This window comes from Pyxicephalus adspersus, chromosome 6, assembly GCF_032062135.1.
Source record: "Pyxicephalus adspersus chromosome 6, UCB_Pads_2.0, whole genome shotgun sequence".
NCBI classification, from domain to species: Eukaryota; Metazoa; Chordata; class Amphibia; order Anura; family Pyxicephalidae; genus Pyxicephalus; species Pyxicephalus adspersus.
Window position 1 is genome coordinate 10594515 of NC_092863.1, and position 23345 is coordinate 10617859.

A 23345-nucleotide genomic window follows, 5' to 3' on the forward strand; every position below is an offset into this window, starting at 1 on the left:
CAGCCCCGCCCTCCTGTACAGCAGCCTATCAACATGCAGGCAGTATCCCTCACCAAGCCCGCCCACCTCTCACGACCAATCAACACAAGAAGACAGAATTTGCGTTCCAGGTTCATCCTAATTATAAATCCGGGCAGGAACGCAATCTACAACAAAGGTTCCACGTCTACAAAAGTAAAAAGCACTATGACCTTATTGTAATATTGATGGAGAATTTTCAAAACCCGGGGAACTCCCATCCTGCTGAGGTTTGCACGATGCTGCACATGTGACTAGCTGTGACATCAGCCATTGGACAGCACAGAGGCACACTGACACCTGTGGCAGGTAATTTTCAAAGACATTTGATATCCTAACCGTTAAAAAATCAGGTTGGTGCCAACTGTTCTGATTTTAAATGTCTTTTGTAAAACCGTTATATTGCTGGTTTTGTTCTCCTTTATAGAATCAATATTTAGATTATTTACTTTTTACTTTTTTTACTTTTCCTCTTTTAACTAAATATGGTAAAGATAAGGAAAAAAAAAAACAGTTGACAAAAGCTGCCCTGTCCTCTGCCTGAGCTAATCACACAAGGCTGATTTATTAAATCTCTCCATGACTGGAGAAGATAGACTATCATGGGGGAACCTTGGTCATACAGCAAACCTGGAATAGATTTCTTAAAAATCATTACTTGTTTTCAATCCTCGACCAGATCCATTTCAGGTTTGTTGATCACCCAGGTTCTCCCATGGCAGTCTATCTTCTCCAGTCATGGAGAACATTAATCAATCAGGCAAGGTGTGTCCAGCACCAGACATTGAATCATCTACATCAGGGGTCAGAAAACTTTTTTGGCTACTAGGTTATTTTAGGAGTCAAGAAGGCACACTAAGCCGGACTCTCTCTCGAGTCCCAAGCTGATGGCTCCACCCGAGGGGAAATCCCTCTCCTCCGCAATGCATACAGAGGAGAGGGAATGTCCTCTCACCCTGGTGGCGGAAGTGTTAACACCGGCCGTGGTAAATAGGGAAGGGAGGCATAACAAGGAGGCTCAACTGCCTACCCCTGGCAGCCGGGATTAGGCCGGATCGACCAGGGGGGAGTTAGGCCGGAACAGACTACTGGCTAGGCCATATCTGGTCTAAAGGCTGGAATTTGCCTACCCCTGTATACATAATGTGTAATGTAGATAACACACAGATACTATCACCAACCTCCCCTGAAAACACCACTCTGGTTTTATTAGCTACTGATTTGACCAATAACCACAATGCATATTATGAAGAGCAGACTTAGACATAGCCCCACATCTGTATACATCTTCCAGGCTGCAGTATTAAACCAGGATGGCCAACATAATATATAGCATAGTAATGGAAGAGCCATCCTTGTCCCACAAATGGCTGCCTTGTAGAAGAATGTAATGCCAGCACTTTCAGAGGCAAATAATGTAGCTAACAAAGGCACATAAATCCTGTACAATGGTGAATGGTAATACACATTCATGCTCATTTTGTATACACAACAAAAACCATCACCCTGTCACACACAGAACCTGTAAGTATATAGCAGAGAAAGACAAAGGAGAGGGGGACCGGGTGAGGAGGAAAAGTTCATAGTGTGGACAGGAAATATACACCGTTTTTAAGCATCATTCCAACCTCTGATACCTTACTCCTTTATATCTGTATTGCACTTAGACAAGATTTATGTGCCTATTGTTACTTGGTATATAAAACTGCTATTCCTATTGGTAATTATGGTTATGCTTACCTTATATTGTTACTTGACTGATACACTGTTTTAGTCATCGGTATCTTTTTATATTACATATAGAACATTCAGACAATCTCTGTGTATTCCTACACCAATCCAATTGTAACTTTATTAAATCAAACCCCAAACTATTTTCAGTACAAGGATGATTATCAAGACATAAAGCTGTCATCCCATTCAAGGCTCAGTCCGGGGTTACAAAAAGGTTAACCCAGTCTGGCCCTTCTTTACTAAAATAACCGCAGTCTTCCCAGACCCAAACTCGATTTGCACAGCTGCAGCCCACTGCTTACATTCTAAACTATTTTGTTCAGTTGTAGTTAAAGGAATTCCCCGGGTTACATACAAGATCGGGACTGTATGTTTGTTCTTAAGTTGAATTTGTATGTAAGTCAGAACAGGTACATTATTTTAATAAATGCAATTAGGACGGATGTTTGTCTCAACAAATTATTAGGCAGCGTGGTGTCAGTTACAGTATAAAATCCTCACTGTGAGTTAATCACAAAGCAAACAAAAACTTTATGGAGCCTAGATATTCATTAACTTCTGGAGCAAGCTGTGCTTTGATATGCAAAAAGAAACAACTGCAGAGTTTGTTTTGATCATTAAAGATATACAAAAGTTGCAGAACAGCAAAAGACTTCTGCAAGTCATGCAAATCGCCCCCTCCCCCCAAAAACTAACAAGCAGGGAAGCCCTGTTCGTATCCAGAAGTCGTCCGTATGTCAGATGTCCTAAATCAGAAACTACCTGTATTGACGAGGGATCAGTGCAGTTTATCTTAGGAGGAGTAAAGGGTAGGTTAGCATTAATTTAAGGAAAACCTGATCTTAAAACACACTTGAAAATCCCATTTTGCATCCACTATATCATACAAATACAGTTTCACATTGGCTGGTATGCAGCTTTCTTTTACTCAGTTCATGTTATAGACTTATTGTTATTTTAATGTCTACTTGAGATGCTTGGGCAGTTTTACCTTTTACGTGAAAAAAAACCCAAAGCCAGAAGACTGTTGCTTTCTACAACAAAAAATGATATTTTGAGGGCACATAATTTGCTAAACATTTGCAGAACGTCATCATTATGGCTACACACGATATAAATGCAGCTTTCAATACTTGCTGATCTACTCACCCAAACACAGCATTACCAGGATGATAAATGTAACTTACAAAGGAGACACTGCTACATCTATAAATTTATAAAAAACAGAAAATATTTTAACTAATCTAACACCAGCACTGAAAATGTGGAGGAACTCGAATACTTTACTCTGGATTGATTGACTTCTAGGAGACTGCAATCACGATTACTACAGGGGTAAAGTAAACTACAATTAATTCTGCAGCAAAGATTCGTTTTAAACTAAAACTCCAGGATATTAAGATTTGTTTGATGTTGAAATACCACTCAATGTCTTTTTATATCAGGTCATCATGAGTACCAATGTCTGCTGTGTGATAAACAAAAAGGAAATATAAATTGTATAATATATAAAGTGTTTTATACTAAAATATTTGGAAATATACATTGTGTATAATACAATCGGATATTTTATTTTGGAATTGGCAGCTTACCTGTGCCTGTTGTCAGTCTTCTATGAAGAAAATGATTCCTGATTGTATAACATAATTATCAGGGAATTGTATAAAACAAACTTGTGATTTTGGCCTAGTAATCCTTTAAAAATACTTTGTAGCCTCAGGAGTGACATTAGAAATCTAAAATAGACTAGGTCATTAGGAGTTTAGAAGCAGTGTGTCGTATTACTCACCAATGTAAACCTAAAGTAAAAGAAACATACTTCCGGAATGCAAAGCTTACAATCGTCTCTCTTGCTATGATGGAAGTACCTGACACTTGTAGGTGTGCCGGATTTCTGTTTTCCCCAAACACCATGCTGTGGTTTACCCCATTTTTTGTCCCCCCCCAAACACCATGCTGTGGTTTACCACATTTCTGTTCCCCCCTAATCACCATGCTGTGGTTTATCCCATTCTTGGTCCCCTCCCTAAACACCATGCTGTGGTTTACCCCATTTCTGTTCCCCCCTAAACACCATGCTGTGGTTTACCCCATTTCTGTTCCCCCCTAAACACCATGCCCCCCCTAAACACCATGCTGTGGTTTACCCCATTTCTGTTCCCCCCTAAACACCATGCTGTGGTTTACCCCATTTTTGGTCCCCCCTAAACACCATGCTGTGGTTTACCCCATTTTTGGTCCCCCCCTAAACACCATGCTGTGGTCTACCCCATTTCTGTTCCCCCCTAATCACCATGCTGTGGTTTACCCCATTTTTGGTCCCCCCCTAAACACCATGCTGTGGTTTACCCCATTTCTGTTCCCCCCTAATCACCATACTGTGGTTTACCCCATTTTTGGTCCCCCCCTAAACACCATGCTGTGGTTTACCATATCCACCCCTTATCACCACAGATATGTGAATATCCTATTATATTTAAGGCATTGTGATCCAGTAACCTCCATACACATCAGTAGGATGTTGAATTGCAGTTTCAGACATAGAAGACACCCAGTAAAGAGACAATCACTTTAACAGTTTAATGACAAAACATAAGTGGAAAGAGAACAACGATAGAGACATGTTCCCACAAACCAACCAACAAAATAGTGAATATGAGACATGCTGTCCACAGGGCAGTGCAACCTGGGAAGTATTACCCAGCATGCACTGGGATTTACCCCATAATGTACATATGTTACAGAGAAGGCAACACAGAACACAGGGTTACAAGCTCTTCCTGTTAAAATAAAGCTTTTTTTTTTATACTTACAATCTTATAAATTACAAATATACACAAATCTCCTCAATACCTTTGTGAAAGTCCCATATTCTGAAAAATGCCCAATATTAAAAGGGGCAGAACATTAATTTAGCTGTAGGAGACGAAAGACGAAAGATCAGAAAGCAGTAATTCTTGTCACTTACCCATGAAAGGGGTTGTTTAGTGATTTACAAACACCAGATCATTACCTTTCATGGAAGAGACCCGAGAGCTGTATGAAGTCTGACCCTTTATGTAAAGCTGCCCCTGGCTGCCGACATGGATTTCTAATTGACCATAATTGCTACAATATATATGAGTACTGAAGACAACACTTCCTCAGACACCATATTGGCTCATCATGAATTTTAGGAAAGGGTTGACACCTCACACAGCACTCTACTCTTCAATGAAAGTCAGTGAAGAAACACATTTCATTTTTGAAACAGCAAACATCTTTACACAAATCCACTTCCAGGATAAATAATAGAAATCTTTCATTTAAAATAGTATTTACAAAGCAAGATTCAGCAGGGTTTCATTTTTGAAGGAGTATTATTTTCTGGAATATTAGGCATTGAAACAAATGTTGCTATTAAATTGAAGAGGAATTTAACACCATTGCTGAATTAACACACACAGAAAGACTCCCCAGTCCACTATTTCATAGGGCAGCTCAAAACCCATCCCGATACAATATCACAGTATAGAATCAGTCCGCTGATAGAATAAACATTTTCACCAGTGGCCGAAACCTAATATTGCAACCGCAGAAAAGGTTTCTTTTTAAAACCGTTACAATGATCTTGTTAAAGATTACCTGTCACTTATTCACAGTCACAGCAGCTGCTTTGGAGTCAAACTAGTACTTTATGGAAAGCCACAATTTTTGTGCAAATGTCAGTTTGGCATTTAGTTGCAGAGTTAACAAAGCCAGTGTGTAGGCCGAGATTGTCATCACTGCCCTGTTCACATTGAATCTCAGAATTAGATTTGATGGTGGTAATGTGAAATCTGCAATTACAGCTCGTGTCTATAAAAGGTGGAACAGATAGCAGGTTCAAAGCTATTTTACTTTAGGGAAACTTGAACGGAGGATGTCTGGTGCCTTCTGAAAATGACAATTGTCTGCAAGCTTCAGTATTTATTAAGTCACAGGTATGATAATCACATATTTGGATATCAATGGCAGCATGCTTGCTCTAGGTCAGAGATTCAGAAATTCCCCAAACCAGGCACAGTTAGCATTTCAGAAAGTGGCCAATAATTCCAAACCTTTGTATTTCCCTTAAATCATTTTGCTTCTTACATTTTGCTTCTTTGTTAGGTAAGAAATAGATGACCCTACAGACAAGCTGAGAATTCAGAACTACAACTGTAAGTGTAAAGTTAGTTTTTAGAATCGGATCTGAAGGACTAGTGTTCTTTTTAAATAAGTAGTGCAAACTGCTAGGCCATTCTTGCTTTGGTCCATAACGCATCAATTGGAAACACTGGAAGTGATTGGTAAACAGGAAGAATGCCAATGTAATAAACCCCAGACTTTGCATTAAATTCTGCAGTGCTGAAGACATTTTGGAGCTTCCCTGGTTGGTACAGAGAATTTTAAATTGTTTCTGGAAACACAAGCAAGTCCAACTGATAAAAAAAAAATCAAATGACCTATTAAGACTTTACACCAATCAGCACAACAATCATAACAATCACAAGGACAAACAGGATTAAAATGACAAGCATCTTGCGGTTCTTCTTCTGGTACTGTTCAGCCTGAAAAACATCAATGAAGTAAGGTTACAAAGATCTGCAATACCAGAATATGTGTAAATTATATTAAAGGGTACAGAAGACCCATTTCCCAGACTAACCAGAATTGTCCTTTTTGTGTTGTGCACACTGCAATTACACTGGCATATTATATTGTTTAATAACCAAACCTCTAAGCAGACCAGCTCACGTGGCTGTAATTCTTTATACAAACCTACCAGCATAAAATGTATTAGAAGTCAGGTCTCCACAGGCCCTTATGCAGAAATTCTAAGTTCACCGTTTTTTCATGAAGAGTTATAAAGCTGTATGTACCCTCCTGGCTTATTGGCTCAGTAAAAAAAACTCACAAGCCAGCACAAGTAATTTCCACTTAAGGTAGTCAACAAGTCATATGTGATTAATAATGGAGAAGATGAACGAGATAGGGAAGGGATAGTTGTCCCTAACTTATGTGTAAACTGCAGGACCTTTGCCTTGTTAACAAAAAGGGAGCTAATATTGAATATGCCCTGATGTCAGATTTACCGGTAGGATGCACCGGTAGGATACAGGGGCCCTGAATAAATAAAGGACCATCAACTAATAAAAAGAATAAAATACCACTTACCTTTTTCAGCTGTTTTAAACCTTCCTCTGTCTTAACACAAGACTGCTCCACATTATAGTCTATTCTGTCCAAAACTGTCCCCTAGAGAAACATACAGGAGGGCTTTAGTGGGAAACATCCAGTGGTTAACAATATTGAACAGCAGAATGGATGTACTTTACCTGTTCCACCACCATTGTTGCCAGGTCTCGGAAGACCTCATTCAGGTCAGAAATGGATTGCACTATTTGACGAATCTCTCTCTCCCGTTCTTCCACTATTAATGTATTCTGCTGGACCAGAGCTAGCTGATCATCTGTAAATCCCTGAGAGATAAAAAAAAAGAAAAGAAAAGAAAAGAGGTCTTAGACTGAAAATCACAATCAAGAAGAAAACTACAAGCAGGCCAACTTTTTTTTTTTTTAAATACTGCTTTACTTTACAATTTGTAATTATGCCAACAGTCAACCTTACCCGATCATACAATGTATTGTCCTCTCCATCATCCATGAGTGGGACAGACGTGTCGAAGAAATGTTTAGATCTTTCCTCTCGATTCTTCATTCCTACATATAGAACAGATCTTAGTTCAATTTTTTTTTTTAACCTTTGGGGACAGAGTGACTGTTCATATTACATCCAACAATTGTCACCACAAAAAAAGCAGTTTACAAAGTGCAGTGTTACACATCAGAAAGAAAACAAAGGAGAAAAAAAAAGAGGGGGACACTCTGGCTAATTTATTTTGTGTATCAACACAGACCTACTTTCCCATTACAAAATGTGGTAGGTGATTGGATGTGGTAAAGACGAAAAGGTATCTAGGCTTGACATTTAGTTAAAGCTCCTCTTTTATTCTGGCAGGAGCGGTTGGTCCATGGTGCAGCACAAAATGTTACTCACCTAAGGACATGTAAACAACATTCTATGTGCTCAGGGTAACCATCCTATTGGGAAGATTTGGGCTTAAATATAAAATTTCTACTGCAAAAATAAAAAAAAAAAAAAAATACTTTAAGAAGAAAATGAGAACATTTCTCTTACAGCGCCAAAATCATTTCTCCCCCCAATGTTTGAGTCATTGGACTTAAGTTATAGGTAATATAACAAATTTTTGTTTTACAGCCTTCATTAAGAAGAATACATACTTTTGAGATATCCAGACTGAGAATGTCTGAAGTTTGTTGAGAGATCCTGCAGAGATTGTGCCAGTGAGGACACCACGTTACGAAGAACTCGTTCCTCTTGCTCTGTGCAGTTACGTGCTCTGCTCTGTAGGCTCTGCACTGCCCGCTGACAGCGATGGAACATCTGGAAGAGAGAAAAGGCTTTAATAAAAGAGTGGGCATAGATCCCCCTGAGCCAGGGACAGTCAATGACTTCATGTTACCTGTGTGATCTCCTGAGTGGAGATTTCTATAGCGTGCTCTTCTTCTGTGCTGTCATCTAAGGTTGGCCTGTTCAAGTGCTTGTCATGTAAACTGGCCAGTTCCTTCATCTTCTGTTTAATACGTGTGATATCATAATTGATCTGAGGATTACAGAATTATATCAGCAAATGTCAGCCTTTAGGTAAAACAATTTAAACAGGAATAAATCCTTTGAAAACACTAAAAGGTGAGTACCAGGCATATAGCTAAATATAGCTCCCCCAGATATTTAGTTTTGCAGTAAAAGATTTAGACTCAAGATTACAAATCTTACCTCCTCAACTCCATCCACCCATTTTGGAGACAAGCGTTTTGTGACACCAATGGCAGCTTCTGGATCCAGGCTAATGCCTGACACCAGGGCCATGCGGTCATCTGCAAGCTGCAAAAAAAAAAAAAAGTTACATGAAAATCTACCCAACACACAAGATCTGGTCCTGGGATAAATATCCAGGAACACAGAGATTAAATATTAGGAAGTGTTATGTGACATAGTTCAGGTTAATTTAGAGTGTACAATGGGATAGGAATAGGAAGTATTATTGTTACTTTAGGTCTACAGTTTCTGACTGAGATTGTGTATGTAGACTTTCTGCACACAATGAACTGCTGTCCCAATTCAACATACTAATACTACGCAGTCAACAGTATCAGAGGCACAGTTCCTATTTACTACAGTGTGCTTTTGTTCTCAGTAGGTCTCATGCATAGAAAAATGTCCACCCCAGATTCCAGCTGACTGTATTTAGTATAAAGATAAATGTGCAATTACAGAAACAAAGGACTGGAAAATATTGCTCTATCCCCCCGATGAACATTTCATGATTAGAGGTGTATCAGAGCTACATTTAGTATAATATGTGAGGTTATTATACTCATCACTTAAAATGATAGGAAATTCTTACATGTGTAAAGAGGTGAATAAGAAAGAGCTCCAGGCATAATATATGTATTTGGGGTAAAGGGGCACCTGGTTTCTGTACTAGCAGAGGAAACGCTGGAAGAACACATACAGGTGAAGCAATGCTTAATTTGGGGAAAAGCTACTAGAAAAGGGAAAATCATTTAAACATCAGCTTAATTTAGAGACACAATACCTCATCGAGCTCCTGGGATGAAATTCACCAGATGAAAGGCAGGAAGAACAAAGGAGCACAGAGAAAAACAAAAATCATCAGTGATCATTATTAGAAGGTCACCAACACCGATTTACATATTGTTTATTATGATTCTTCATATACAACACATAAAGAGAAATATGACACACTACATCACTACTGCATGGCTTTATAATTTACTATCAACTAAGCAAAGCAATGATATTTCCCTTCATGATGAAACCCCAAACTGTACAAGCTCATAGCTATAAAAACTTTATCAGATTGGAATTGCATGCACTAGTATATGGCACATAGGATAATAATAAATCATTTCACTTTCCTAATACCTTCAAGGGAGATTTTTACAGAAAGAAGTAGGTGGGTGCCTCCTTGCTCCCAGCTTAATATATTCACAAAACTCTTGGAGGACACAGCTACCACTACTTCTTCCTCCTGGATGTCCTTCTGTCCTAACTGAGCAGTGAGATCCCCAATAGCAAATGGAAAATATTAAAGAAGGGGAAGATCGAAAAGAACAAGCAGGAAGCTGTGATCTGCAGGGGTGCCCTGAGCTTTGGGGGTCACAGAGCATTTCACTGCAAGCCGACACCCACCCAAGATACTCCAGTTCCCTTTGACTTTGTACAAGATTTCAAACACAAGAATGTCAGTAAGTCTATACTGTAAAATCCTATCTTCTGTTGGCTGGATCCTCAATTCATACAATTCATCAGTTGAAGTTTTTGTATTCACCAGTTGTGAATGAGAACATTGCCATAGTTCCTAGGTGGCACACGTTCACATGCTAATTCAGTCAATATCTGAAGGATGTTAAGTGCTGGAGATTAGTACGTATTTTAGATATATGTGTGTTCACAGGTGGATTTGATAATTAAAGATAAAGAAACTTCCACACAGAAAAGTTTAAAAAGAAACTTTGTATACAGGGAAATGTTTCCATTGGTTTAATGGCACAGTTGCTTCATTGTGATGCAAGCAGATCCCAATTGTATCTAAGTTTTTGCTACTGAGAGGACTGATGACTGAATTGTGGATAGTTGGGAAGGATTAAAGATTTACCTTCATTTCCTGTACCGCTGACATCAGTTTTACTAGACAGGAAACTAAGGAATTATAATAGGCACAAAAATAGGGGTTCTAGCCTTCCACTACTATATTAGCATTATATTTTCCATCCGCATTTCAGTAAGGAAATTCCCCTTTCTGTCTGCTGAAACAATGGGCCGGGTTTATGGATCACCCAGGTTCTCCTATGATAGACTATCTTCTCCAGCCTTGGAGGCTCATTGTTATTAGGACCAGAAATGAGGGGAATCACTTTAACATAGCACTGGATAGGTAACAGTGACAATGTTCCAATCTTTCCCTCACTGCTCAGGACTCAGCTGGACCAATACTTTCTGATCAGTGTGAGCTATTTACTGCAGTTTTGTGTATAGTTCTTCTACATGTTACTGGTAACAATTAGGAGTCACAAAAATGACTGCGGCTTCTCTGAAATAACATTGAATCTGTCAGTATAGATATAAATATTGTCTTGTATTCCATTTAGGGCTGTGTTACAAATATAAACTTGTAAAAAGAGACTATTGTACATATGGCAATTACATGGCTACGTAGACAAATCTACATCTCTACGCTGTGATAATCAATGTACCTCAGAGGAGACAGCAAAGAAGGCAGAAAAGTAAGAACACAAAAACGTCAGCAATTCCTATTTACAGTCTGACAGGTTTGGTGAATTGTATACATTCACACATTAAACAGGTGTGCACACAAAAGCCATTCATCCATACACAGCAGATGGAGCTGCCGCTTTGTATGAGGTTTTTTATGTTGTGAGTAGGGATACTGACAAAGGGCTGATATAAGAAGTGACAATAATGTATAATATTATGTATAGAACTGTGTAGCACTGATCACCGGCTAATACAGGGGTGTCAAACTCAAATACACAGAGGGCCGAAATTAAAAACATAGAGCAAGTAGCAGGCCAAACTTGAAATGCCTTGAAACAAATGAGGAGGTTTTTCCTTCTCATTAATTATAAAACCTTTTCATATAGAAACAAAGAGGTGCTGCTAAACATTCAATGTAGAAGAAGCTTTTATTAGAGAAAGAGGCCTAAGAATTTTTTTATTTTACTGCATGATAGAAAAATAAAAAGACCACAATAAGCTATGCAGAGAAGTCTTTTGGATTTTGTTTATCCTGGAGTGTGACGGAACGTTCACTTTGGTGTAATCTGCATGGTTGTCAGTAGTATAGTAGGGTAAGTAGTCTTGTTTCTTCCTATTCTTCTTTCTAATTGTTTTACTTTGCCATAGATTGCAATGTGACACCAAATTAATTGCCGCTACTACAATTCCTGGCATTGTACTCGCGTCTATAGAAAAGCAGCTTGATATGAATTGCAGCTGGCCCGCAGTTATAACAGACTGCAGTAGTGGCGGGACAGCTGCAATTATTATTATTATTATACTTTCCTCTAGAAGGTGCCAGGGGTTCCTTGAGCTGTGGGTGATTGATTTCCAAGATGGTGCCTGTATAATTTCCTAGATTGATTTCCTAGAAGATGGTGCCTGTATAATTCTGGAGCCCAAACAACCTGGCAGAACCACCCACATAAACCCAAGGACCTTATTGTTAAGATGCCAATCTGACCACCACAGTAAGGTGGGGGATTCTCACCACTGGCAACCTATGCAAATAATGTTTTACTATTGATAGTAGCAAGGGTTCCATGACACATGGGAATTTTAATAAGGGTATCCTAGGATGAAACATGTTGAAGAATGTCAATCTTGGAGAGGATTTCACCTTCAAATTATATATTTTCATTATAACTAGTGGAGACACAATAGAATCCTGATCAAATTTTTACTGCTAACTGGGTAGATTTCCCATTTCTATTCCTCCAGGTGAATGTTTAGGAGAAAGGGATGGGAACTCTATGAAGATATTACAGTTGTCACACACAAGAACAGGAATGGAAATCTTCCATTGGTAACATATGCTTTAGGTGTGTGTGTAGGGGGGTGGGGGGGTCTCCGCTTCTATTCTGTTGTGCTTTGGGAAATGAAGTAAAAAAAAACTTCTATGACACAGAACGCTAACAATTTCATATCCTAAAACCTAATCATTCTTGGCATCAGATATCCTTTAAACTTAATATAGTTGTTAATAATAATGAAAAAAAAAGTTATTGTTGGCAGTTACACAACATGACAACTGGCTGTAAAATGGAGAAAAGTTTTATTGATCACCTGAAGAACTAAAACTCTCCTATCCCTTACAGCCAAAGTCAGCACCATATTAGCCTCTGCTGGGAACCGCCATGGTGCTGCACATGTGATCCGCCATGACATCAGACATTCCAGGGAATGAAAGTATGGCTGACATATGGACACTTGGAATTGTGATAGTTCTCATAAGATGCATTGAGCAGAGTTTCCCAGTACAGTTCCAATGTAAGAAGAAGACAATTGTACACCATTGCAGAATTTTGGTGTGTGCAGAGGAGGAATAAAACATGTTACATTTGTGTACAGCACATAAATAAAGAAATAAAAGAAAAAAAAGCAAACCTTCCATGTGAATATTAGGTTGTGACTTAACCTGCACCGACCATAAAAGCCATGTTTTTAACTTATAACTGGCACTGGCACTATATAAGACGTGTGCCAGAGGGGTTGGCAGGGCAGCACAACTTCCATTTACATGAAATAAATAAAATAAAAATAAATTAAAAAAGCAACACCTAATAAACAAATCAAATTAGAATGGGCTCTGAATATAATGGTTCTGGATAGCAGTTAAATCAGTGGGTTTCAAATTATTAAGAAAAATATTATTCATTTTATGTATTAAGCCTCACTGTCGAAATCAATTTAACCTTTTGCATTCCAGATGCATCAAACAAATCCAACACGTAAAACTAATTCTGCTTGCTGAATATAAAGCTGTACTCACCCAGCAGAGTGTTGCCTGCAGAGAGACTGCTGCTTCTATACAGAGAGCAAGGGTACTTCTGTGTTTCAATGGCAATAAATGATTCACCACCAGGGAATGTTTTAGGAAATGACAGATTCACTGAATTATAAACACAGTATTATAAATATTTGATACAAATACAATATCAACTTATTTCTGAATAAGCAAACATAAATAATGCAAAAACACAATTCAGTGACGTAGAATTGTTGAGTCATAACCCAGGGCAAGAAAAAAAAAAAAAAGCTATCTTTGTCTAAACATCTGCATAAAGAAGCAGAAAATATAAAGCAAAATATGCGAACTGCGCACGACAGAAAAAGATAAAAGTCTCAAATGTGTCATTGTATTTGTCATTTGTAATCCCTATATAATGTACAGTGCTGTGTAACACGTTGGTGCTATATAAATACAATTTATCAATAATAATAATAAAGTCTGATCCTGGACATCTCATTTAATATTGTATGGTTAATTCTATGGTTTGTGTATTTGCAGTTTTTGTCTCTAGGTGGCAGTAAAAGGTCTTAAACTCCAATATGACACAGAGATCTTTCTGTGCACTTCACTAATTCTCCATATGAGGGAGCTATTGTAATTATTTTCATTATTAGAATGAAAAAAAGCCTCCACTGTAATACCGGTATTCTGCATTTTAAATTTCCTTGAAGAGAACCTGTCACCTTAGGAGTGCATAATAAAGCAAATAGTAAATAAAAAAGCAATGTTCTTGTTTTTATCATTTGTAGGGCTGCAGTGTATTTTATTGTGATGTTAAACGCCAGGTTGTGGAATTTTAAAGTAGATGTAAACCAATTTATTTAAATCTTATAATGAGCTTTGACATATTATTGACATTGTGTTATCAAAATCTGCAAATTTCAGTAAATGAATATCTGGTGGTCCTGCCATGAAGGTCCTTATACAGGCACTCCCGTTATTCAGCAACTCCCAGCTATGCCCCTGCATTGTCAACCTGCGACAGGCTGACGCAAAGATCAGGTATTACAAGACAGAAAAATTTTCTTTATTATTATTACATACCTTATTGTACACCCAGTGCCATTACTGGGCCTTCCTCCAGCTTCATATTACAGACCTACTGATACATGAACAAGCCCCTTGGTCACTAAAACCAGGGGTTTGATCCCCCTTCTCTAGATCCAATGCATAGTACACCTCTTATGTATCATTTAGAGCTTTCAAAATGACTTGCTTTTAAACTATCAGAGGCATCCATGATCTTCTACAGACATTTTCCACCTTCCAATAGACCCTTTCCCTTTCCTTAAAACATCCCCCCCCAAGGCTCAGATTGAGAGGTTCCTCCTGGGCATGCCCTATAATATAGCCACGCCCTGCTCAGTGACATCATCAGCTCCCACTCCTCCCCCTCGGGGCAGTAAGTACAATATTGTCCAGTTGTGGGAAAGTCTTCTCAGTCCTAACAACAAAACAAACAGATGCTGCACCAGCTAGGTGTTGTGCTGATTTATTAAATGATCTGCACACTAATCTTTTATTCCATCAAGGTGAAACCACAGTACGTCAGCAGCTTCCTATTAGATGGTTCTCATTGGCATGTTAAGTATTTGCCTTTCCTCCTTACCATCGCCCTCTCAGAGATCTGTACTGGGAGCATTGTTATCACAAATTTCACCTGGTTCTGTTTTATTGGTCGCGTCCTTCTGGCGCCACGTGATCTTCTCCTGACTTTTCATCTGATAGAGACAGAACAGAACACAAGGAATACATTTGGAGCCTACAAAAGAAATATATGGTGGCAGGGTGAGATTGTAAAGGGAACATTTTTATTTTAACCCTGTTTTCTACAACCTCACTTCTTCACTTTTCATAATCACTTAACTGCTAGATTCTGATCAATTCATCTTCATCTCGTTATATATGCAGAAAGGATTATAAAGTTTTCTTCATCATGATCAGCATAAAAAAAAGAATATTTAAATTTTTAATGAAAAATTAAGGAGAAATTAGATTACAATGGCTGCTTGAATGTTATACAGGAAGAATGCATTCCCAGAACCCATATGGGGCTGTCTGACTTAGTCAGTTATACACAAGATGCCAGCAAGCAGGCTGGCAGTGCTGTAGTTACCAAGACTAGCATGCTTTAAATCTTCTGTTTTCTTCATATTAAATATTTATCTGTAAAAACATAACAAGCTTGATGTAACACCATCATTTGTGAACCAGCTAACAGTTTGCCTCATGTTTTGTTAATGGGACAGCTAAGTGGAAAAATAAGCTATATTAAGGCATGCTGCCTTCCTGTCTCCTAATAATCACCCTGCCATTACCTTTCTGCCAATATTTCTGGCATTGCTACTTATCAAGCTGCTGATTTGCAGGCTGGGTATACAAAGTTCTGCCCGCTGTAGGCTGCCTCTCCAAAGCAAGGTGAACTGGTCCATTTCTCCCAGAATTTGTGCATGTTATATATGAAAGTTTATCATCTGCAGCCTTTTTATTGTACCGGGCTCCATAGCATGATGGCGCTTTATAAATTAAAGATAAAATAATGGACATTCTATAACAGAATGCCTAGAATCACTGATACAATGCATGCTCACAATGGCAGCAATGAGTTATGTGTAGTAATGTGAAATGCAGAGATATTTTTATTAATATGTGTACTTTTATTAAAATGTGTGCTTTAAATAGCTTTTAATGGTTTAGATTGGAATATCTGCTCAGTCTCTGTGTGATTTATAAAATTTTTATTGTATTTTTTTCTATTGTATTTGTCCTACATTCACCTAAAATATAAAATGTGCTTTACAATGTATTTCCTTATTTAATGCAAGTACAAGCAAGTGCATAGACAACCTCAGTTCTGTTAGATTTATAGGAGTCTATTGGGACAGAATCAGAAGCATACCTTGCCCATTTCTGCCTTCCAGGCTGGGACCACATTCCATTTAACCTAAATCTACTATAACCTATACTGACAGCAGTCTTTACTTCTTCTTAGACCTGGGTAACACTTTTGGAATAGTTCCCTATCATTCCTAGAGACATGTAAAACACGTGGAAGCACATAAACCACAATTTGTGAGACATATAAGAAAATAGTCGGATCTATGCTAAGGACACCAGACCATATACCATGCCCCAACATTCACTCAAACACATCAATTCATTACACAAAATCTGACTATAAAAGATGGATGAGCAGAATACGAATGTCCATTATTCATTACAAAGATTATTATTAGGTAAGGAAGTATAATCTTTATTGAAGACATGATGAGAGAAAAATAGTTAAAAATTAGGGCCATCCAAGGGGGGCATAACAATCCACCTGGATCCATTAGTTCAATTTACATAATCTAGGAGAAGAAAAATGGGCACAAATAAAGCAAATATTCTAAACAGACTGCATTCTTCTCACCTAAAGAGGAACTCAACTCACTGGTGGGTGGTGAGCTTCTGCCATTTGCTAATTATGGCACACACTTACCTATGTTCACTTGCCCTGTAGCGATCACAGGCCAGGACCATTGCTGCATTCACTAGCGTCCTTCTTCACCACCATGGTGGACGTCCTAGATAACGGTAATCCTCTTCAGCCATTACATGGCGGCTGATGATGTAGTTCCTGTATATGCCGACCTCTACAAAACATGGTGAATGTCTTCAGCTAAAACAAAAAAGCCACCATGAGCCAGGGATTCATTTTTTTGACCAAAGAGACATCACCTCCTGGCAACTTTTTGAGTTTAGGACTGCTTTAAGTAATGTTTTTCCCAGTATTTTAATTTTTTTTATATAAAACTAGTTTAGTAATAATGGGGAAGAGAAAGACAGGAGATATCTAAGGATAAAAAGGAGGGAACAAAGAAGGAGAGACAGTAAAAATACCAGTGTATGGAATAAAAAGGCAGAAAGAAAATAGAAGGAGAGCATTTCAAGTCTAAGAAAAGTCCTCACATCATTTGCTGTTTTTAAATGAATGCATTGTTAGAAGACATAGGTGAGAGAAGAAAAGTTTAAGATAAACAAATTAATTTTATTAGGTTTCTCGACACCGCCTTTACCTCACTCTGTAAAATAAAAATCGTCATTTCATCGATTACACCTACAAATCATAAGGTTGCAGAAAGGTTAGAACTTACTGCCAACAACCCCGACCTTTTCAAGCTAAAAGGAATTTCTTTTGCCCGTGCCAGGGTGGAATAAACACCTTTCTGAGAGTAACTTGTAACTTTACAGTCCTATAAAAATCTCCTGAAAGGCAAATCTTTCGAACAATCCTAACTTTTAGAATAACAGGCCGAGGATTTGAAGGAAACTGAAAGATAAATATTTGACCAAGCTAAAAAGAAAGCCTAAACCAATGAGCAAAGTTTTTTGGCGCCTCACGGAGACATAAGCCCTAGATTGTCACTCCGGGTACCAGAGCACTTTGTAACATCTCGCTAATCTGCGGCATCTGTTGATAGGCGGGCGCTGGGCAGGAAATGAAAGAGAGTGTTTGCTTTGTAATTATTGGATATGTTTTATGGTCAGCCGCCTATTGTTGTGTCTACGTCATGTGAGTTATGTGGTGGTTTAAAGTCAAATGACATCATGACTGGAAGACGAAAGGTCGGTGGATGAAATGTTTCAGGTTCTGGCCCTGAAAAGTGTGGTATTTTTCTCTAAAAATATGGATAATATGGCAATGAGGCTGCAGGGCTTATGCTGGATCTATATATAACTTCAGCACCAGGATCCCTAAGGAATAGGAAAGGAAAGTGGTCATGCTGGTAGAATTAAGAAGCACCTCGTTAAAGATGAACTGCAATTATATACAAAATTTGCATTAGAACTAACATAAAGCAGAGTTAAATGTAAAAGTGAAAAAAAACTGCAATTAGGCTGGTTCTTTATTGCACAAGGGAGAGGTGATGACACTTCTGCAATAAAATAAACATACTCGCCAGATCACACTTTTTAAAATACACCCACCTGTCTCTGTTCTTTTGCTGGTGCAGCTAGCTTCTTCTTCCTTTTCTCTCCTGGCATTCTGATCTTCGGCCATCTTGATGGGCCTGTCTGGGATGACGCTACTCCCGCTACATTACCTGTTCTTTCTAAATATGAATATGACCTGCCTGATCGCAGATTTTGCTTGCAGAACTATAGGTCTACCCTAAGTATATAGTTTACAGACTGATTCTAATTTTTATCCTTGCAATTTGATTACCCAACCTTTATTGAAATTCACACATTTTTTACATTAGATTTGATTTAAAAAATTAACAATTTTTTACCATGATTTATACATTTTTCCAACTGAATCTAATGTGCTAAATTATGCTAATTTTCGGTAAAAGTTGGATGACTGAACTTTCTTTAGAAATATATGTGAAAGGAATGCATTTTTTACACCAAACATACCTTGTAATAGAAGAAGGGTGCTTGAAGTGACAATCATGGTGTACAACTATGGAAACAGAAGACAAAGTCACTAACACTAAGTGCAGGATTCTTGTTTTTTTAATAAAAAAAAATTTAACATTTCTGAACTGCACAGGGTCCGTTTCATGCATAGTCACTATGTTACCCTAACAAAGAGCTATTTGTTACCCTATATGGCCCCGAAACAATGGCTTTTGGAGATGTTGTGACAGTTTTTTTTTATATTAAAGCAAGAACTCTGTACTTTGGAGTGCTGATGCTGAACTTCTTCTGGAGTGCAATGTTTTCTTGGAAAAAAAAACAGAGAGAATTAAGGTACTTGTGTTGCTAGAAGTCCACTTTGCAAATCTGCTATTCAGAACTTAAAGTTAACCTGTCATAACAGAAATGTACTTGGCTGATTTTCCTTTAATTGGTAGGTGCCTGACTGTTATTTTGGCCCACTGGCCTGAATGCTTTCTGGTCCACCGGATCTTCTCTGCACACTCATTATTAGAATTGAACAAGAGGTTAAAGTAAAGCCAGGCAACCGGCATTTCAATGAAGAGCAGCAATTCTTAGAAAAACTCACCACAGCAGCCTCTGTAAGTCTTTTGTGGCTGGGATCCTTTAAATAATACCATTTTCTGTTTGAGATCTAAGTTTAAATCTTCCACCAGGCTGCTTTTAGTTATGACTCTGATTCCATATGTCTTGTTGGCGTCTAATAATATTCCTACGTGCTGTTATTTTACAGCTGAATAAATGATGGCGTGAAGTTGAAATATCTGTAAGAGTGAAAGACAAAATGTTGTTATTGTCAGATATAGAACATGCAAAACTGTGAAATTTAAGAATCTGTTTCTTTGAATATGTATCATTTTTTATAGTGGGGTGAGAGACAGACATTGCAACATTCAATATCTTTGCAACGCTTGTTCCTACTCACTCAGGAAACCCTAAATTGTAAGTTCCTTGCCTAAACTTATGACAAGTCGGTAATAATAAAAATAAACGTTGGCGTTCCTAAAATCATATTAGTGTGAGTTATTATGAAGTTTTCCTGTAGGATTAAAAAAACTGGAATGATTCCAGATGCCTAACATGTTCGTCGTCTTCGGAGAGCAGTAAATCTCTCTGTAGTTTATAACCCAGGCTCGTCCTGCCAGAGTTGTCTCTATGTTAGGGCTGCCATGTTATCTCCTTTAGATCTGAGTGGACCCAGGATATCATATGACAGTGACCGCTGACAGATACAGGTGAACCTCTGTGCAATTCTTCATCCGCCAGTATCTTTCTGTGTCACTTCTTTAAACATTGGGGTGGATGATATTCATGAGAAAAAGGAAAGTTATACTACTGATATATAGATACAATTTACTACTGTACTGAAATGGAATTATAAGTCAGATGTGGAAAAAATTAAACAAACAATTGCTTTCGTTTTTATTGTGTATTTTAGTGGTCAACAATTTCCTTGAAGTGACCATCATTTAAAAAGTTTTTGTACTACAATGTATGACCAGAAAATGAAGATCTTCGATTGTGCTAAGATTGTGTGTTGTTGTGCCATTCATTTTGATTAACCCCAATGCACCTGAACTGTGGTGTAATGCAAAGAATGGCACAGAAGAGTAATGCACAACACCTAAATCAAAGCATCTTGTACCTTTTGAATTGGCCATCTTGTTGAATTGGCCAACCATTAATTTTCAGTGGGAATGCCTAAGGGCAGGTTAAGCCATGCATCAGGATTAGGCGATCACTTGCGACTCCCTGAGGTTGGCACATTTGACAGCTGGTAACAGTGAATGGTACTAGTACTCCTCACTGCCATCCCTATTCATTCTCTAGGAGCTGCTACATGTAGTGTCTCCCAATAGGCAGTGGTTCCCTCACATGAGGAAGCAGTAAATGCATTGCTATCTTACCGTCAGTGTGAATTTAGCCCTAATGTACCACAATGTGCAATAATGAGATCTAAAGGGGCAATTAGAGTTACTAACTAATCCAATATTAGAAAAATCATTCATTTTTATTTCTGGATCCAATTGATATGGGTCTGTTGAGTCATTCCTTACTAGGCAAACATTCCTCTCTTTTTTTCCAACAGACAAATGGCATTAAATATGGAAATTGGTGTCGCTGGGAAAAGAAGATTCCCAGGAAGCAGGAAAAACCTTACAAGGGTTCCAATTCTTCCCCATTCTACTTTTCTTGTTGCTTTTGTGTCCCCACTAGGGAAGTTTTCATGAAGTTCCTGTAACATCTTCATCATAAAACAGGTACTGAGGGAAAATCTTTCCCATTAGAGTAGCAAAAAACAATTTTGGATGGAGGTGGGAATTATACCACAAGTTTTTTTCAAATGATGGCAAAAGAAGGGGGAATATGCAAACAAGGGGTAAACATGAAGCATTGGAGTTCTACAGAGTTTTTACCCTTGAGTTCCCCTTTAATTTAGCAGTGCAGATACACCTCTGCCCATGGCTACCTCCCGTGTGTCCCAGCTCGAGGCATTAACGTATTCCCTGTACAAAGAATTACTTATTTGACACGCCGTAATAGACAGATTAAGCCAAGTAACACAAAGCAGGCAGCCCATGTGAATCCCATATAACCAATCTTTTCTACAAACAACATCTAGAAATCATCTGTGGAAAGCTGTGAAAGCACGGGCCCCGTATTTGGAAATTACAAAGGATCATCATAATTTCCTGGAGCCAGCAGGACAGGGGCCCACCCAAATTTCACCGGCAATGGCATCTGGCTGCAGCTCGCAGCAAGTAAAAATAAACTTTACCTCTACTGTCTGTCTCATCTGGAAACCCCACACATAAAATAACACACCTGTAAGGTTTCTAAAGAACGCACTGCCCAAAGCAGCCAACCAGAATCACTCTTTTATGTCTCCGGGCCTTTTTTAAGAATCAGTGCAAGAGTCTGATTGGCTGGAAGGGCCAACACAAACAAATTTTTCTTCAGATACCTTCAATCCTAAAAGCACATCCACTAGTCTGAGAAAATGGAGAGCTGGGTATGACCATAGGTTTAATAGGAAATTTGTATCAAGACAAGGGAATCCACTAAAACTGAACTCCGGACAAAAAGCTGAATACACAAAGTGCACATAAGTTGTATTTTTGTGCATCCAGCACTGAGGTTGTGGAGAGCACAGCCAGCCTGGTGACTTAAACTATCTTTAAAGCTCTTTAGAAACTTAGCTGAGTAATCTCTCTGCCTCCAGCATGTGATTAGACAATGGAGGAGCAGCAAAATACTAATGAGGTCACCTCACTGCTCTTTCCTCTCTGTCAGCACATGCGGCACACCTGATTTCTCCTCCTAATGCTGCTCATCTCTTTCCAAGCCTGAGTGCTGCTATACAGACGATTACAAGAGGTCACGTTCTGGAATTACTTTAGTTACATTTAAAGTGTATCCAAATTACAAACCTCTTCATTTTACAGTACAGTAAGGAATGAGTAAAAAGCCTGACATCTATGTACCATTGGTGAGATTTCCTTTAAATGTAACTGTATACACAATAAATTAGGGAAATCCTATCAGACATGTTGGCCTCATTTTATTATCCCCCTCTATTCCTGTTCTCGTGACAACTTTTCAGCCATTTCAGACATTGCCACCGGAAAATTAAGCAGGTGAATCTTCTTTATCCGTGACACAAACAGGTATAAAACATTACAGGGGTTCCGGCCTTTCACCAGTCTCTTTAAAGCTAAAAAAGATTTTGGCTTTGCCAGTCTGAAGCAAAGACAAATCATAGTGCTCACTGAGTCAAGTAGTAAAATCTTCCCAATGGCTTCCCAAATAAAAAGAAGTTCTAACCCTTCCCTACTTGTCTCAGAATTAAAAGGACCATTTTCCTTAGAGTTCTGCTTTACCAACACACAGTATCCTGCAGTCAGAAAGGGGACGAGTGGAAAAGATACAAGGAAAAATAAAAAAAATATAGTAAACAGAATGGAGTGGGTATAATATTTTGACGATGCTGCATTTCTTCTTAAAGACGCTACAGTGTGGGAATCCCCATTAAAATTCAGAGGCTGTTTATGGTGGATGGCCGCTGCTGCCTTTGACAAGTGGCGAGCATCAAAGCACGATCTTGTTCATGATTAATATCTGGAGCAGATCAAACCGCAGCCTCTCCGCTAACATGAGCCTCCTCTGGTTTTATGCTCTACTTATCAGAGACTCTATTAACCCCTGGATCCACAGCTGGTTTCTATTAGACACCAGCGTCACACAAATCATATGCAGCACTTTACCAGACTATATTTACTGACTGTTTATAAGATAAATTAAAAAAAAAAAAATTCCAATAATAAAAAAAATCATAAACCAGGGTTTCCAGTTTACACACACCTATGGGCACTGCTTACCTGTAAACTATGGAGTTGGGTTGTAGTAGCATGCACAGTGAGTCCTGCAATTTCTCACCCTGTAATTACCATTTTAGGGAATCTGA

The 23345-nt window shown here is 38.4% G+C and overlaps 1 protein-coding gene and 1 long non-coding RNA gene across 3 annotated transcripts; both read right to left on the minus strand.

Moving 5' to 3' along the window:
* Nucleotides 1–4307: 4307 nt before the first annotated feature.
* Nucleotides 4308–11908, minus strand: STX16 (syntaxin 16). The gene is made up of 8 exons (XM_072414502.1): nt 9437–11908; nt 8614–8721; nt 8300–8440; nt 8058–8220; nt 7384–7475; nt 7092–7235; nt 6931–7011; nt 4308–6323 (listed from the first exon to the last, which is right to left on the minus strand). The coding sequence occupies exons 2-8, from the start codon at nt 8704–8706 to the stop codon at nt 6222–6224; spliced, it is 816 nt and encodes a 271-aa protein (XP_072270603.1). The 5' UTR covers nt 8707–8721; nt 9437–11908; the 3' UTR covers nt 4308–6221.
* Nucleotides 11909–13431: 1523 nt separating this feature from the next.
* LOC140332461 (uncharacterized) lies at nt 13432–19635 on the minus strand. 2 transcript variants are annotated; one of them, XR_011921132.1, is made up of 5 exons: nt 19449–19635; nt 18857–18902; nt 16935–17114; nt 15114–15174; nt 13432–13552 (listed from the first exon to the last, which is right to left on the minus strand). It is a non-coding gene; the product is annotated as an uncharacterized lncRNA (long non-coding RNA). The 2 variants fall into 2 exon arrangements; XR_011921131.1 differs by lacking the exon at nt 13432–13552 and having other exon boundaries at nt 15029–15174.
* Nucleotides 19636–23345: the final 3710 nt, after the last annotated feature.